The following is a 16,041-nucleotide window of genomic DNA, read 5'->3' on the forward strand; positions in this document are numbered from 1 at the left end:
ATTTGTAACGAAGAGTAGTCTTTCTTTTGTTGATGTAAAGTAACTTTCACAATGAACTGTCCAGTCACTTAGATTTTGGTTTCGTGTGCGATGTTTGATAGTAATTAGAATACTGTTGGACATAAGACTTTATGAAAAATATTCACCGAAAATACATTTATATTTTTTAAATAATTTTAAATCTAACAGAAATCATTTTTTTGTAATCAATATCAAATGTTTGTACATGTAGTTTTGTTAGAATCTAATAAAGTTTTTTTTATATATATATATATATATATATATATATATATATATATATATATATATATATATATATATATATATATATATATATATATATATAAACGGTCGACATGTACTGTTGAAATCTCTAAATGTTCGAAACGATTGTCAATCAAAATTATCATGATAAATTTATTTTTGAAAAGTAATTAAGGATCGGAGAAACTGGTGAAACTGATGATGAAACAATTTTATTATAGAATTATTAAGAGAATCACCTGGATTAAGAAAATTTCCATCATCGATATTTTATCTATTAGGATAAGATTACATTTATATACACATACTTATTTTCTCTGTGAAAAAAGCTTGTATAGATAAGACTGTGTTCACCTGTGTTGGGGTCAGAAAGGAGAACAAAGGAGATATTGACAGTTTACATGTATAAATGTTATTATTTAAATAGTGCCTGTTTGGGAGGGTAACAGTTGAAATTGACACCCCTCGAAAACCATTGTCAACCGACGCGAAGCGGAGGTTGACAATGGTTTTCGAGGGGTGTCAATTTCAACTGTTATCCTCCCAAACAGGCACTATTTATTTTGTTATACTGAATGTCTTTTTTAAAATTTTTAGGAAAATTTTACTGCTTTTATATAGGAATAACGTGAATTCTACAGCGAACCGTACGCGCATAATTTTCGCGCATGTAACATTTTTTAATGTTACCCGTTGCCAAGTGCGTTGCTAACGCTGAGGGTAATAGTATACATATATTACATGGCTTCGAGGGCGACATACCATAATATTTGACCCGAGGTGACAGGAAAGCCCTGGAGTGTTATGTCGCCCGATGCCAAAGGCAGAGGGCGACATAACACTCCAGGGCTTTCCTGTCATCGAGGGACAAATATTCTGGTATTGTCGCCCGAGAAGACATGCAATATATGTTATATAACATTTTTAAACAAATCAAACTAGGGTTATCAACATATTTATTTAATTCACAAGGCAGAGGCAAATGTTTTTAAAACACTCACGCTTGAGTTTATCACTTTTGTCGTATTTGCCGAATTTTTTTTCATCAATTAAACTATCGAGATCTTCTGAATTAAGATGAACAAACCGCAAATGTTGGCCTAACATGTTTAAAATTCGCGGATCTGTTTACGTTTGCTTAGCAACTGGCTCGTTGAATTTCGAACCCGACGTAATTAATATGCAGAATTCTTGCACGCGATGGTGATATTACAGTTTCGGGAAGGCAATATAACTATTTCCTGTGAAATATAACTGTTTCCGGGAGGGTAATATAACTGCTTCCGGTGTGATTCAGCAATGTTTAGGGCATAGTAATAAAATTATCTCATTTGTGACATAACGAGAAAACTTATTCAAAAATGTTATATTAAATATTATTAACTGCGTCTTAACCAATCAGATTTCAGTATTTAACATGAAAGTATAACAACATAACATAATTCATCTTTTAAAGTGTTGGTATTACATTTTGTGAAATAATGATCAATATTAGATCGTGCTTTTAAAGTAAATAATATTTACAGTAAAAGGTATGATTAAAATTTGTGAGATCAACATTGAATCAAGATGTTGCAGTAAAAGTAGCTTATACAGAACTGGAACATTATAAATGAGATCTTGGTTATAAGGAAGTAAGCCTCGGGATCTTGATATACTTCATTTATTTCGTCGTTATGTTAAATGGTTGTTCAAAACTCCAGTCTCATTTAACTAAAAACCACGTAAGCAAACTTTACTGCATGATGATTTCTATGATTTTTGTTTTCAAACATTGTTTAGGAGGGTTTGAGAAAGGGGACACAATTTGGAATCTGAATAACATACAGTGTAATACACGTGTGTGCATTATCGTAAATGTACACGAAGTTAGCTTCAAATAAAATGCTGATGTTGTTGCTGAGGTGAGCGAAGGAGACTTCGGATATGAGTCTTGAAGCACGGTTACTTTAGCATGGTGGTAGATTAAGGCAGCCATTGAGTGGTATTACCGATATACATTGTCTCAGGTCTCTTTTTCTGTCATATTTAACATTTGAATTATATATATACGTACCTTTGAATGAAGAACAGTGGAAATCGATACAAGAATAAAATCATAAAACTTCTCCATTGACATTTTATCTATTCCCTCACCCCAGAGAATTTTTTTAAAAATCGGGAGATTTAAATGAAGCAATTTGACATCTTTGAAACATTCAAAAGTTTTCGTCACATCTTTCCTGACATAATCATCTGGGTACTCTCATATTGTTTCTAGAAAACGTTCGTGATAATTAAAGGGTCTTGGACTTCTTCATTTTATAGCAAGCGAATGAGCAAAGTTTTGACAAAGAGTCATTTCAAACAAAAATGACGGAACAAAAATTTTGGATAGTATATATATACACTTTTTTTTATCCAAAGTATGAAATGTACCATTAAGTATTCAAAAGTAAAGTGTGGTGATTTTATCGAAACATTTTAACATCGAGTCATTTAAACAGTCGATAACAGCCGTGTGATAGTCACGTGATTTGCACTCTATTTTTGTGCAAGATCATGTTTTAGTTCTTTCAGAACGTTAATTTACATAAAAGTTTGGTTGAAACCCCTTATTTGAGTTTAAACAATGCTTTGCGTTAGATATCACAGAAGATGTCAAATTTTAAAAAAAAAATCACAACTGAGATTCATACAGAATGAAAAATGACAATAACAAACTGTCAGTCATCAACCAACTAAAGAAAAGTATGAAAATTAATCTGTTGACTGTAAATCCATATACATGCAATGAAAATGTCGATAAATTTAACAGAACCGACACATTTGTTTGGACACTACTTTAATTATCTTTAATGTTATAACTTGGGCTTCCAGTCACATCATAACGTTGGTTATCATTAGTCAGCTAAAAATGGAAACTTAATTTGTTCTTCTGAAATTAAAATTAAGACCTTTTCTCGAGTGCATTTTAACATTGATATAATAACATTCCCTACCATGGCCCCTACATTTACGATACATGCTCAAAAGAAGTCACTTCTAAATTCGCATGGAATAAAAGAATTTTTTTTCAATCAAATGATATTTATGCAATTATTTTTATGTACAATAAATAGCATTGCCAGCAGGCTTGGGGCGAATTACATTGTAAAGTAATGCATTACATTACCATTACTTCATGAATCTGGGCATTAAATTACCATTACCATTACTTGATTTTCTTGAAGTAATGCATTACATTACCATTACATGAGTAAAGTAATGCATTACCATTACCATTACTTTTTTTTTTAAAGTAAAGCTAATAAAGAGTTTTTGCAAATGTTTCAAATATACAACACTCTTTAACATATCTACAGCTTCATGCTCAGTATCAGGTTCAAATTCAATGAATAAACAAGAGTCATTCTTTATTTGCTCAATATATAATGATATTGTGGCAATATGAACAACATATTACATAAGTAAAATGATATTTATAGACATTTGGCATGATACAATATCAGATAATTATGAAATAGAGACACAGGATAACATGCGTAACAAAAAACAATTTATGAAATAATGTTGCTGTTTTTAAAAGCTAAATATAGATATATCCCCAGATTACACAAATCTTTATAATTTTGGACACTTAATTTTATTAATTTATAAACAGGTGATTTTTCCCAGTTATATTTCTTAATTTATTTTAATCGTATTTCTTTTTACGGAGGACACTTTAAGACAAAAGATTGCTGTTGCACTTTCTGATCGAAGTTTCAAAGGGTTCATCTTTTAAATGCATCCATCTTCCGGGCTATACTAAATAAATGTTTTGCAGGAGCAGTCAAAGCTTGGACTGGAAAATACTGTTTGACGATCTTTATCTTAGGATATATTAAGTGCAATAATAGATTAAATACATAAATCTTGTATTTTCTATCAGTCCAAACTAATGTAAAGTGTAATTAATATACAGGAGAGAGAGAGAGAGAGACAGAGAAAGAGAGAGAAGATAAGTAAGATTATTTTCAAATGGGTTATAATATTGGAAGTGATATTGATTTTCATCATGGATGGACAGTGCATTCATTTGGCTTTTAAAGGTGCATGTCTGTCTCCTATTCTATTGTGACATATTGCGAAGGGAAAGGGATTGGGGTGTTTAGCACTTCTTATAACAATAGATTGTTTTGATACTTAGATTATCCTGGGGGCATAGTGTGTTGTTGACACATTTCTTATTGAAGTGCAAACTAATTGGAGTAAATTGTTTAAATGATTAAAAACTCTTAATAACAACACTCTTAAAAATGATTTGAAATTGTACTGTTATCTTTAGTAATATAAACAATTCAAAAATGAATTTTAAAAAACCTTTTTTAATAAAACATGTACAATTAAAACACTTTTTCTTAATCAGAATTATTTCTTTCTTCTTTAAAAATAAATTTAATCAAATTTAATTTCAACTATTCATTTATTCATCACATTTTTTAAAGTGAACATGCATAAATATGCATAGTAATGCAAAGTAATGCCATGTAATGCCAGCATTACACTAGATTTTGGAAAGTAATGCATTACATTAGCATTACTTGTAATGCTAATTTTGAGGCATTACACATTACTAGCATTACTTTGAAAACATGTAATGCATTGCAATGCATTACCATTACATTTAGCATTACCCCAAGCCTGATTGCCAGGATCATTAATAACGTCTCTACAAAAGGAGGCAATGCAAATTATCTATTATAACCGATTCATTTACCAATAAACATATTCGTGATCTAGGAAAACGGCAAAATATTTACAAAAGACTGCATTTATTTGTGATTTACATATTATGCAAACTTAAGGATATATCTGAAACGAGAGAACATCGGGTGATACAGTAAATTTTGTCATCATTGAACTTGCTTATACCGAATATGTTTCAACACTGATGAACTGGTGCTAATTTGACAACGTGTTCTCATAAAGCGTATTTTACGGTTTGTTTGCAACGATGAGCTCAACATTGAAACGTTGTGAGAAAGTTGAAGTTGTAAAATCGACATCTTGAACTTTGTGTTTAAAAATAGGAAGCTTCATCATATCACTCAATTTTGGAGAGTTTCTGTATAGTTGAGCGCACAGATTTCACAAAAGCATCCATCCATCTTTGTCAAAAAAATAAATTGACATAAAAAAAGAGAAAACACTGCTGCCAATGCGAGATTCTATTTTCACACTTTTAGAATGACCCCCTTTTTTACCCTTCCTGACCCTTAATGATGGTCCATATATTGACGTAAACTCATTTTTCTACTCAATTAGCTTTTCATAATACCCCATAAAGTAGTTTTTTATCTCTCCCTTCAATGCACAATAAAAATCAAATAATTTTCATTTATAAGGTCTTTATATTTTGCCAATTAATTTATCTACTATTCCATCAGGTGTTTTGCAGGTGTCGTCGATCTAACATCAGATACCATCTCCTCTACTTAAAGAAATCAATTAATGGTTATATAATTTTGATGTGTCAATTTTCCTCCCGCAGTAAAACTATTATATTAGCATATTGACAATTCAATTACAGAATCGAAATAGACCAATTTCGTTTATTGCAGATTTTTTTTTACCTCTGTTGTTCATTATTTCATGTTGATATCTCTTTCGTTTTTTAAACACTTAGATCTTTATTGCATGACGGGTTTCACATACGGGCTCGAAGTAAAATTGCAACTTGTAAGAGCAAACTTTTTGGGGTGGGAGGTGGTGCTTTGTAAATTTTTATTATCACATGTTGAACAAGTTGCGATGTGAATAATTGATTCTCATAAAATTTTCCCCAGATAAAAGAACATTGAAATTCAAATTACAAAATTAATAATTGATTTAAAAAGTTCGTGCTCTCACAATTTTCTGTAAACTATCCATAAATCAAACGTTTTTGATTTGCATATATATGTGCACATGTGATTTTGTTCTGCTTCCCTTGGGACGAAGAGTGAAATAAAAACTTTTTGCTGATGGATATGACTTCTTTGAGAATTACAATTCCGAAACATTTGTTTGTAATACTTCATAGTCCATCGTTTGCTTGAATTCAATTTCGAGAATTGGATGCATTTTTAACAGCTCTTTCAGCTGAGCAAAAATGATGTTACAGATTCCAATCAGCATTGCAGCAATATTGATAAAAATCTTGTAAACTATTAGTACATACCGTGAAAAAACCGACCGTTAGACGGTTGCCATTTTGGCACGTTAGCTACATAGCAACATATGTTTCCGGTGACATTTACGACACGATTGAAATGTATATTACACTATAATTGAAAGATTTACGATCTTTGCGAATCCTTGTACCCAATGACAGAACCTCTAATTAGTTAGCTGTGGATGCGTCTGTCAACGAGCTAGACTTTTGCTCACTGTTTCGGCTAATTTTCAAGTTCCTTGAAAGTTATCTTAATCGACGCTACTCTCTAATTTGCTCATTTTCGCCTGTGCGTTACCGATTTCATTTTTCTCTTTGGAGTTAATTGCATTCAAAGACAGCTTATTTTTCAACAACACATGTTAAGATCCAATTTGGCAGACGACTTTTGGCATCTATTTTAGCTATGTTATGGTAATTGCATATGTTTAATACATATTTTTGCAAACACTCATGGAACAAATGAAAAGCAACTGATCTGTTAGATTAGGAAATGGGAGAAAAAGAAATCAATTGTGAGACGAACATATATTGGTTTTATAGCCGAAGCAGACTGGATAAATTGATACATGCCAGCACTTCAGAAACAGTATGTCCATAGAGGAGAAATAATTTATAGCAAGATGCCCAAATACATGAAAATCATTTTAACAAGCTATTATATGTAGATTTGTTTACTTTGAACGTTATTATGTTTGCTCGTTTTGTGATTTTTTTCCCTGTACAGTGGTGTTGTTTATCAATTTTTAATGGATTTTATTTCTCAAATACAACAGAGTTCATGAGATTATGAAAATGGCATATTGTATTTGATTTGTCATTCCAATTTTTGTTTATAAATTATATAATTGTGAATTGTAGGTTTCAAGACTTTATATCTATTTTATTTTGATTTTGATTTTTGATTGAAAGTTGTTAAAATTAAGTTTTTAACTACGTTTAAGAAAAATATTCAAGGGTTAAAGACCTACAATGCAAAAACTGTTTTAAGTTCCTTTAATACTTTACACATTTCCAAATTATAATGAACGGTTTCTGTTGCATTTGTAAAAATGATCATTTAGAATAAAATTTGTCGATCTACTCTTCAATTCACACCGACACATATATTCAATTTGATAAAAGAAGTGACGCATATTGGGTAAATCTTTAATAATCACCAAAAATAAAATAACATGAAAAGCTACGTCACTTCCGGCCAGGGAGTCCGGGTTTTAGGCAATGGCAAGCGTCACCGCCCTGCTGCATGGCACACAGTATATCACACAGTTCCTGGGTGGTTTTGGGAGCCGGGGTTATCGTAGATGTGGTGGTGGGCTCCTGGGTGGTGAAATGGTGGTTTAAGTGGTGGGGGTGTTCCGTATGGTCAGTGTGGGGGTGAGTCGTGTGTTCACTGTGGGTGCGTGACATCATCAACGCTGGAAATTGACGAAGAAAACAAAAAAAAAGTTAAGAAATGCCATAGAAGGAAATAAAACTTAATCTAGCCAGATCTAATTTGAGATAGATATATAGGTGGTAGTGAGATAATTGATTTACAATAGTCTCCCAAAGATTTAAAAGAGTTTTGTTACGATGTAATTTCTTTGGTTGATCATCATCAGATTAATATGTTTAAACATAGATGCATAGTACGCATCACGTGATCACAGAAAAGAGATATTTTTCTGAAACTGATGTTGGAAGCCTGAAGCATTAAATCACTTCTGTTGCCCAGGTGTTCATGAAGGTGACAGTTGTGTTTTTCATGTTATTTATTGTCTTTGTACTTTCTGTGACATACGTTCGGTGTTAGTCCTATAAATCAATTATTGTTTGGACTTCAAAGGAATTCAATTCAAGGATAATAAATCTCAGATTGCTAAAAATGTAATCGTCGCTCTTTTAAAAACAATCCGTGTCAATTTTCAATACGGCATAAGTGAGCTTTTAATCTGGTGATTTTGTAAATGATATTTAATATGAAAAGGACACAATTTTAATTATTCAAGGAACACGTACATACAGGCAATCTAGATTATTGTTCATAGAAAAATGTTTATCGTACAAACCTTTAAGAGCGCGGCAATCACAGCTTGAAGCTTGTGTTTTCGAACTAAAGGCAAAGTCACATTGCAGGATGCACAATGTAGAAATGGGATCCGCCTCAGACACTTGCAATGTGATCCCACAAAGGACAAGGGCCCCGAGTGTTAGCGTGGTAAGCATAGTGGAAGGAGAGCTGGAAATATAACGAACTGAGGTGAAAATCGTGAGAAAGAGAGGAGGTCAGGGATAAATCATATATCATTATTTCTTGTTATCTTCACATTGTTAAGTGATAAAGGCAACCATGATTAATTATAACGATATTAGAAGATTATAGATTAGTATAGATATGATATCGTTTCCCATAGCTTTTTGAAATATAAATAAGTAAATGAGAATGAAATTATATTCGAATAAAAAGAAAGTAAAGTCAGAGAATTTTAGATAAAAATGTAATCGGTATATTTACAAGGTTAATTTTGATAAATTTATTCACAGAATTCAGTTTGAAATTATGCTATCAAAAAGTTCTAAAATTAACCTGTAAATTATTAGGAACTTTTTCACTTAAAAAATACTAATTAAAATGAAACATTCCCAAGATGGTAGTAAAGGCATCAAATACTTCTTAAATTTTAAAATTTCAATCATTTTCTAATATATATGGTAAATGTTTTCATTAAAGTTGCTCCTAGTTTTTGTTTTATCGAAATGGGAATTATATTTAAAAAGCCTTACCTTTTTTATGATTGCACGCGTTAAAACCCCAAAAGTAAAATTATTTTTCCAAATGCAAACCGAGATTGCTGTTCTATAGCTCACTGTTTATGTTTCCCTTGTACGTATTCATGCAGTCTAGCTTAATATTGAATACTTTTTTAGGCAATAAGGTGCTGTTTCACATGTAATATAGTCCTTTATCTGGAGTGCACATCAGAGGGTCATCGATTAAAAGATTAGCAGTGGAGGAGATATCTTGAGCTAAACAAACACTTACTTTTGATTTAGACCATTTTGCGTTCAGTGTCAACAACTCTATGACGTAGCTTCTTTGAAGACTTGATTGTCGTGATTCCAGTAGAGATAGAACTTGGTCTATAAAGAGATATTGAGGTTGACAAGGTCAGAGGTCACTTAGCTTATCATGAAAAGATTGTTATAATGTAAAAGCTTGGAGATTTGTTTAGTAAATATTTGAATTAAATGAATCATTCAACTTTATTAGGTGTTGTTGACACTTTATACGTATTTTACACGCCCATGGTATTAGTTTGTTTATCATAGACGTGTTTCGTCTTTTTCTTTCAAACTTTGGTATTTTTTAAATGAAACGTGTAGTAAACATTTTTATGCATAATCTACAATGAATATGTGCACATTTATCTTATTAATATTTGAAAAACAATTTTTATTTTCAAACACAAATGTTTCAGGAGGGACCACCTGTCATTATTTAGAATTCTAGAAAAAAAGATTCATTTTCATAATGTTAGAAACTTTTAAAGAATCAAAACTATAAACATTGATATGACTGAAAAAAATTATTCATTTTGAAAGTGGTGTTCTTTCTTTTTTATGTGATAATTTTCATTCTGTTAATTTATGTATCCTCAAGCTGCACCAATGTATAATGGATAAAATATGTCGTTTATTAATATTCAAATCGTCAATTCAATCTAAAAAATAAATATGAATAACATATGTTAATGTAAGGGTTCAGACCTAACACCTGACGAATAAATTGACATAAAAATTCAAAATGTTCCCAAAACAATCATTTTGTATTTCTAGATAAACCAAATCTTTCTTGTACATGTACTCAGTATCTGAGCTATTTCAAATACGCATTTACAATAAAATTAAATAATAACAATATGCTAATGAATTACAGCGCCGTAAACTTATTACTGACAAAACCATAAATTTTAAAGAATATAATTATATGGAACAAATCCACATCTCACAAATCTTGACAGTATAGATGATAGGTTTCAGCGTTATTGGTACCAGTAACGAAACGTAAATCGTATATTTTGCAAAATGGTTAATATTTGGGATCTCCTTCATTCGTCGGATGATATTTGCATCATCATGTCAAGGGATGTAACTTAATCATCCAGTTTTAATTGCCTTTAAATGACAACAAAGCAGATTAAATTTTCACTTCATATACAGTCGCAATGTTTAATTATGGACAATCTTGAGATAGAGGAGACGGGCTAAAACTAAGTTTTGGAGACGAAGAGACTACGCGAAAGCCATAAAATATGTTATATGTAAATTTGAAGCACTAAATTTCTGACATTGCTACCCTCCATTAAAATACGCGATGTTTCTTATTCTTTTGTATTTTGCTTTATACTTCTGCAGCAGTGTGGTATTCTACAGGAAAGAATATGATCCATTCTTTTTCCTTTGCAATTAAAGTACACGATGAAGATTTTATTCCGACTTTATGGCCCTCTGTTGGATATTAAAGCTGATACCCCTAGCAGCAATAAACCCACCCCACGACCATTCCACCCCTGTGGTTTATTTCATAGAGACATCACTCCTATCAGACCTACCCAGCTAGCCAACCCTATCTGTTTCAGCCTCAAGTTTTATTAGCTAATTATTCTGTTATCTCCATTGCATCGAACTTTATAGTAATTAAATATCATTCCCTTGCCACCCGTGATGTAAATAAAACAGCATATATTTTAATATATATGAATCATTAATCGTTGTAGACGAATAGAAAAGTACAAACCATCACGAATTTCGGGGGGAAACGAAAAACAAAAGTAACAAACATGGGAATTGGTTTGATAAATAAGATAGATATAATTACTATATATATATTGCTCAGCCCCATTGCAGAGTTTGTGAAATAAATTTACTAGCTGTTAACACATGTATCAAAAATATAACATTCTTATGTAAAAAAGAAAAAAAAAGAAAAAAGAAAGACGGTAAAACATATCGAATGTTGTACTTAAATGGGGAAAAACCCCTTGTTGATGTTAATACCTGTTTTATTATACTTTACTGAATCATTTAGACCGGTGTGTTTGGGTAATAAGTTAGTAAGTAAACAAGTAAGTAAATAATTTATTACAGCGACATGTGTTATAACAAATTTAATATGTAATACAAAATAAATAATGATTGGGCCTATATGTCACTGTAATTATAACATATACATGCATGTATACATATATTACGCATTGCGTTTTTATACAGTAATGACTGTCTGTAATGGTAATAAACTTTCAGTAAATATTTAGAGGTTTGTCTCAGGGAGATTTGACAGTAGAAGAATAATACAGGCAAAATTAGACATTGCTATAGTTGGATTGTATTCGATATCATTAAATAGTTCCGTTCTAAAATGAGAATACTTTGTACAATTCAACAGAAAATGACTCTCGCCTTCTACTAATATTTCATTTTTTAAATAAAACACACAAAATTACATATTCTTCCATCGAGAGGTTCCCCATTATATCGCCCCGTTTCAATTCTAATTGGGAATTTTAATGTTTAATACCATTGCAATGAGAATAATATGTCAAACTGTTTAAATTAGAACAAATAGGACTTTTGACATAAAGACTACAGTAACTACTAATACCACTTAGATTTGTTGTCATAAACGCATCATTTCTTTCTCTGCAAATCACTCACTTCAATGAACCATATGGCCGTTGAGTTGATACTAGAACTATATTTTGTATAGTTCCTTTCTGATATGAATACTCTTAAAATTTGAAATAAAAAGATGTATTTGTTTCTGTTGTAATCGTCAGACATTGATAATGGGCATATGCCATCTCGAGATAAAACTCTCTAACACTCTCATCTAATTAACCTTTCTGACAGTTTCTCCAGTGCACCTGAAAGGACTTCATTCAAATATATCCAACAGGAGTCAATTTGTACGGCCAGCTAATATACCTGCTCACATGCTCGCTTTCTACCAATCAGTAATTAAGTTTGTTAACATTTGACACCCTTAATGATTAGCTACCCGATAACCGGCGATTGACGACGCATTAACAGAGTCCGGTAATTATGGGTTTCGTTCAGAATGGGAGCGGGGCGTCCGACACACAGCTTTCTAATTATCACAGTGGCGCTGGTCAGATCATTCATCAAGACATTTCGACCAGCCCAGAGAATACCGAAAGACTCGGACTGACCATCGTTACGAAATCAAATTGACCCAGTGTCAAACTTGGAAGAATACTGGATGGGGACTGACGTACCCTCGGCCCGCATTTCCAAATATTTCATTGAGAAAGTGGCATTTAAATTTGATATATGATGCTCACAACTAGTTGTTGGAAGACGATTTATAACCTGACAGAAGACTGGGTGAATCATTTGTATCTTAATGAGATTTGACATCTAAGATCTCTAGAACTAATCTACTACCTGTTCAGAAAAAGGAGAAATTTTTCCAAAAAATGCAAATAGAATACAACGTACGTTTCATAAGATAATCATTCACAAAGAAAATAAATTTTACAAATAGATGAAAGTTTGGCTCAAAGTTCTCAAAATATTTAACATTGTAAAAAATATACACGTACGATCTTGAGATTCAAAATACATTTTCTTGGACTTTGTTTTAAGCAATACAAAACACACGCGTACATATTTCATTCATTAATCGACATTTTTTATGCAAGAATTATAATGTTCCTGAATATGTTAAATAATTCATTACTTCACATCTCCATTTTCTGTAAATTCTTATAAATTATAGTACCCGATATTCTATTCTTTCATTAGAGTCAAACATGTACAGACATTTTAACATCACTGCTCTAAATTTTATATCTTGTTATTCCAAACTGTCCTTCGTCCAACCGATATCTTTATAAGATCTATTTATTCCTATTTACCTCCCGACTACATCAGCGATATACATGATAAATCTACTTGTAAAGGGAAATGAAAAGACACCATTTTGAGGTGGTTTTGAGGTGGTTTGTCTGCTTCTTTGCTGTTCCTTTATTTGGCTGACATGCAAAGCCTCATTAATTTTTGTGGTCTGAATGAACAGGGTGTCTGCATCTGCAGATGCTACGGTAATTATGGCGATACCATCGTTTCATTTATTTCGAAACGGTCCAGTTTCATACGTGAAAATAGAGTGAAAAGTAACTAAACCAACTGTATCTGTTAGAAACAAGTTTACTTCTACATGATTGTTTAAAATTATACCTTATAATGTTTACAAGTCTGTTAAGTTTAAAAAAGTTGTACACGTTCTCCATGATGTACAATATAATTATGTTTTTCATAATATAAACAACATTAATTTACATGTTGAAATCAACGGTTATATTAAGGTAATGTATGTTTGTCATTTATATTAAATATTTACATTTATGTCTAAATATCTAGAAAAGAACATTACATATCCATTATTAATATTTCCAAGTTTATTAATTTACTTAATCTATCTTATACAGGCGTACGAGTGCATAAAGTATAATTTCTAAAATGTGCTGCTGGTTAAAATAAAGTAGTTGCTTTATTTCTGATGATGTAGATATTAGTATATTTTCTTTGAATGAAAATAATAGAATCTTCAAGTTAGCTTTTTTTGTACAAGCGTACAAAAAAATAAGTCATAAGTTATACTAAATGATGACTGAAACCAAAGCAATATACATGTGATTAGATGCTCTTGGACTTTCGAACATGATCAAGTTGTTCCTCGGAAAATTGTCGTTAGGTGTGGAAATCAAATACCCGTGAATAAAAAATAAATATCCTGTTAAAAATACACAAAAAGGGTTTTATTATAAAAATCAAAAAACTTGCCAGTCCAGTTATATGAAATTCTTGTAATAAAAGAAAATCACAATAAAGTTTCTTAAATTTTGGAGGGACGATCATAATAAAATGAAATGATTGAGTCAAATAAATAGAATTTTTAATATTATAGTTTTGTAAGTATATATATTTAACTAAGTTATATATAAATACATGAATCTGTTCAGATATAAGACAAAGAACGTTAATTTAATATAGTCATTTATAATTAATTGATTGTGACAAAGCATTTATGACATCAAAAAGAAACGAATTGAAGTCGCTGAAGACAAGACATTCATCATGATAATTAAAAAAAATTATACACAAAAGATTACACAACCAATATTCTGGATTTCTTCATGCTACATTATACAAAACATGAAGTAACAAAAAAAAACACCAAAGAAGGATTGCATACATATATTTAATGGATAATAGAATATATCAAATGTGCTCTTACCATGCAACTGCTATTAAAATATAGTTTAGAACAAAAGACAAGATTACAGTAATGTTTGTACAATTTGTTGCCTGTCTTGTGTTCAACATTGTTTACAAACTACATTTTGTTTCGGTACACCTTGAGTTATTAATGTGAATAGAAGTATATCAAAATATAATTCCCGTCTTAAACTTTTAGATTGTACAATATTTCATAATGTATGCATTTCAAAAACCATTTTAAATGTTAAAAAACGTACACCCAGCAACTTTCCAACTCATTTCTTGCAGATCAGTATCTGACGCTGAAATATATTGCGCTTCGTTGAAAGACATTAAGCCATTAAGAAAGAAAAATATAAAGTTAAAGTTTATTTCATTATTTAATTCAAACAAGTGTACGTCACAATTTGTAGGTGCCCCATACCTTCTTTTGATTTGTATTGAAAGCATGTTCAAAATCAGCGACAGAGTACTATTTTCAAGTACAGTAAGATAAATCGGTTAAAAAAAACCTAGGCGTTGTTTCTATATAATATACTTCGATTTGAGATTGTGTTCGTTGTAGTGGTCAATAATCATGATTTGATTTGAACATATTTCATTGTTTGCTGACATGAACAAAGGGATTGGGCACAAGTTCTTAAAACTTAGAGCGCACTTTCCTACATACATGTAGTTAGTACTAACACAAAGTGATGTTCAACATAAAACACATGTGTCAAAGGTCAACAGATGCAGATACACATTATAATTGTTTAAATTATAACAGTAGATATACAGGCAAAAAATATTAGAACACAAACTGTATAACCATTGTTACTCAACTTGAGTTCAAAATAAATAAAAACAAACATATAATTATACTCATACAGGCATTTACAGTGTCAATTTCACTTATGACCAACTACAGATACAGATTAATTGTAATCCTACACAACGGGTCAGTTAATAAAACATGATTACATGTTTTATTATTTATTACATGTAATTATTATTTATTACATGTAATTATTGTTTCACTTAAAAAGAAAACATTCAAGTTTTGTTCTATTAGTTTTTATTCATGCTAACCACATAATAGGACTGGTCCTACCTCCACAATTTTAACAGAAAGTTTATCTTTAAACCTGACAAAGAGAAAATAAAAATCGCCTCTTTTCAGCAAGAAGGGAAAGAACAAACCCTGCGAAACACATTTAGGGAGGGTTAAGAGGGTGTAATATGGTAAATATTGGCGATAACTCATATTAATTAGGGGCTCATTTTCATCCATCAAGTTCCGACATTTTACACCCAAGCCTAAATTTGATTAA

General features: G+C 31.1%; 1 protein-coding gene across 2 annotated transcripts; it reads right to left on the bottom strand.

Moving 5' to 3' along the window:
• Nucleotides 1–7,575: 7,575 nt before the first annotated feature.
• Nucleotides 7,576–9,565, bottom strand: LOC128155322 (uncharacterized). Of its 2 annotated transcripts, none has more exons than XM_052816971.1 (3): nt 9,468–9,565; nt 8,494–8,663; nt 7,576–7,860 (listed from the first exon to the last, which is right to left on the bottom strand). In XM_052816971.1, the coding sequence occupies exons 2-3, from the start codon at nt 8,648–8,650 to the stop codon at nt 7,631–7,633; spliced, it is 387 nt and encodes a 128-aa protein (XP_052672931.1). In that variant the 5' UTR covers nt 8,651–8,663; nt 9,468–9,565; the 3' UTR covers nt 7,576–7,630. The 2 variants fall into 2 exon arrangements, with proteins under 2 accessions (XP_052672931.1, XP_052672938.1); XM_052816978.1 differs by lacking the exon at nt 9,468–9,565 and adding an exon at nt 9,209–9,366.
• Nucleotides 9,566–16,041: the final 6,476 nt, after the last annotated feature.

This window comes from Crassostrea angulata, chromosome 1 (assembly GCF_025612915.1).
Source record: "Crassostrea angulata isolate pt1a10 chromosome 1, ASM2561291v2, whole genome shotgun sequence".
Taxonomy (NCBI): domain Eukaryota; kingdom Metazoa; phylum Mollusca; class Bivalvia; order Ostreida; family Ostreidae; genus Magallana; species Magallana angulata.

Excerpts from the sequence above, each read along its gene's own strand:
- LOC128155322 (XM_052816971.1), bottom strand. The coding sequence starts at position 8,650 with ATGCTTACCACGCTAACACTCGGGGCCCTTGTCCTTTGTGGGATCACA. Across the intron at positions 7,861-8,493 it reads TGATTGCCGCGCTCTTAAAG|CGTTGATGATGTCACGCACC; the intron begins GTTTGTACGATA and ends GTCAATTTCCAG.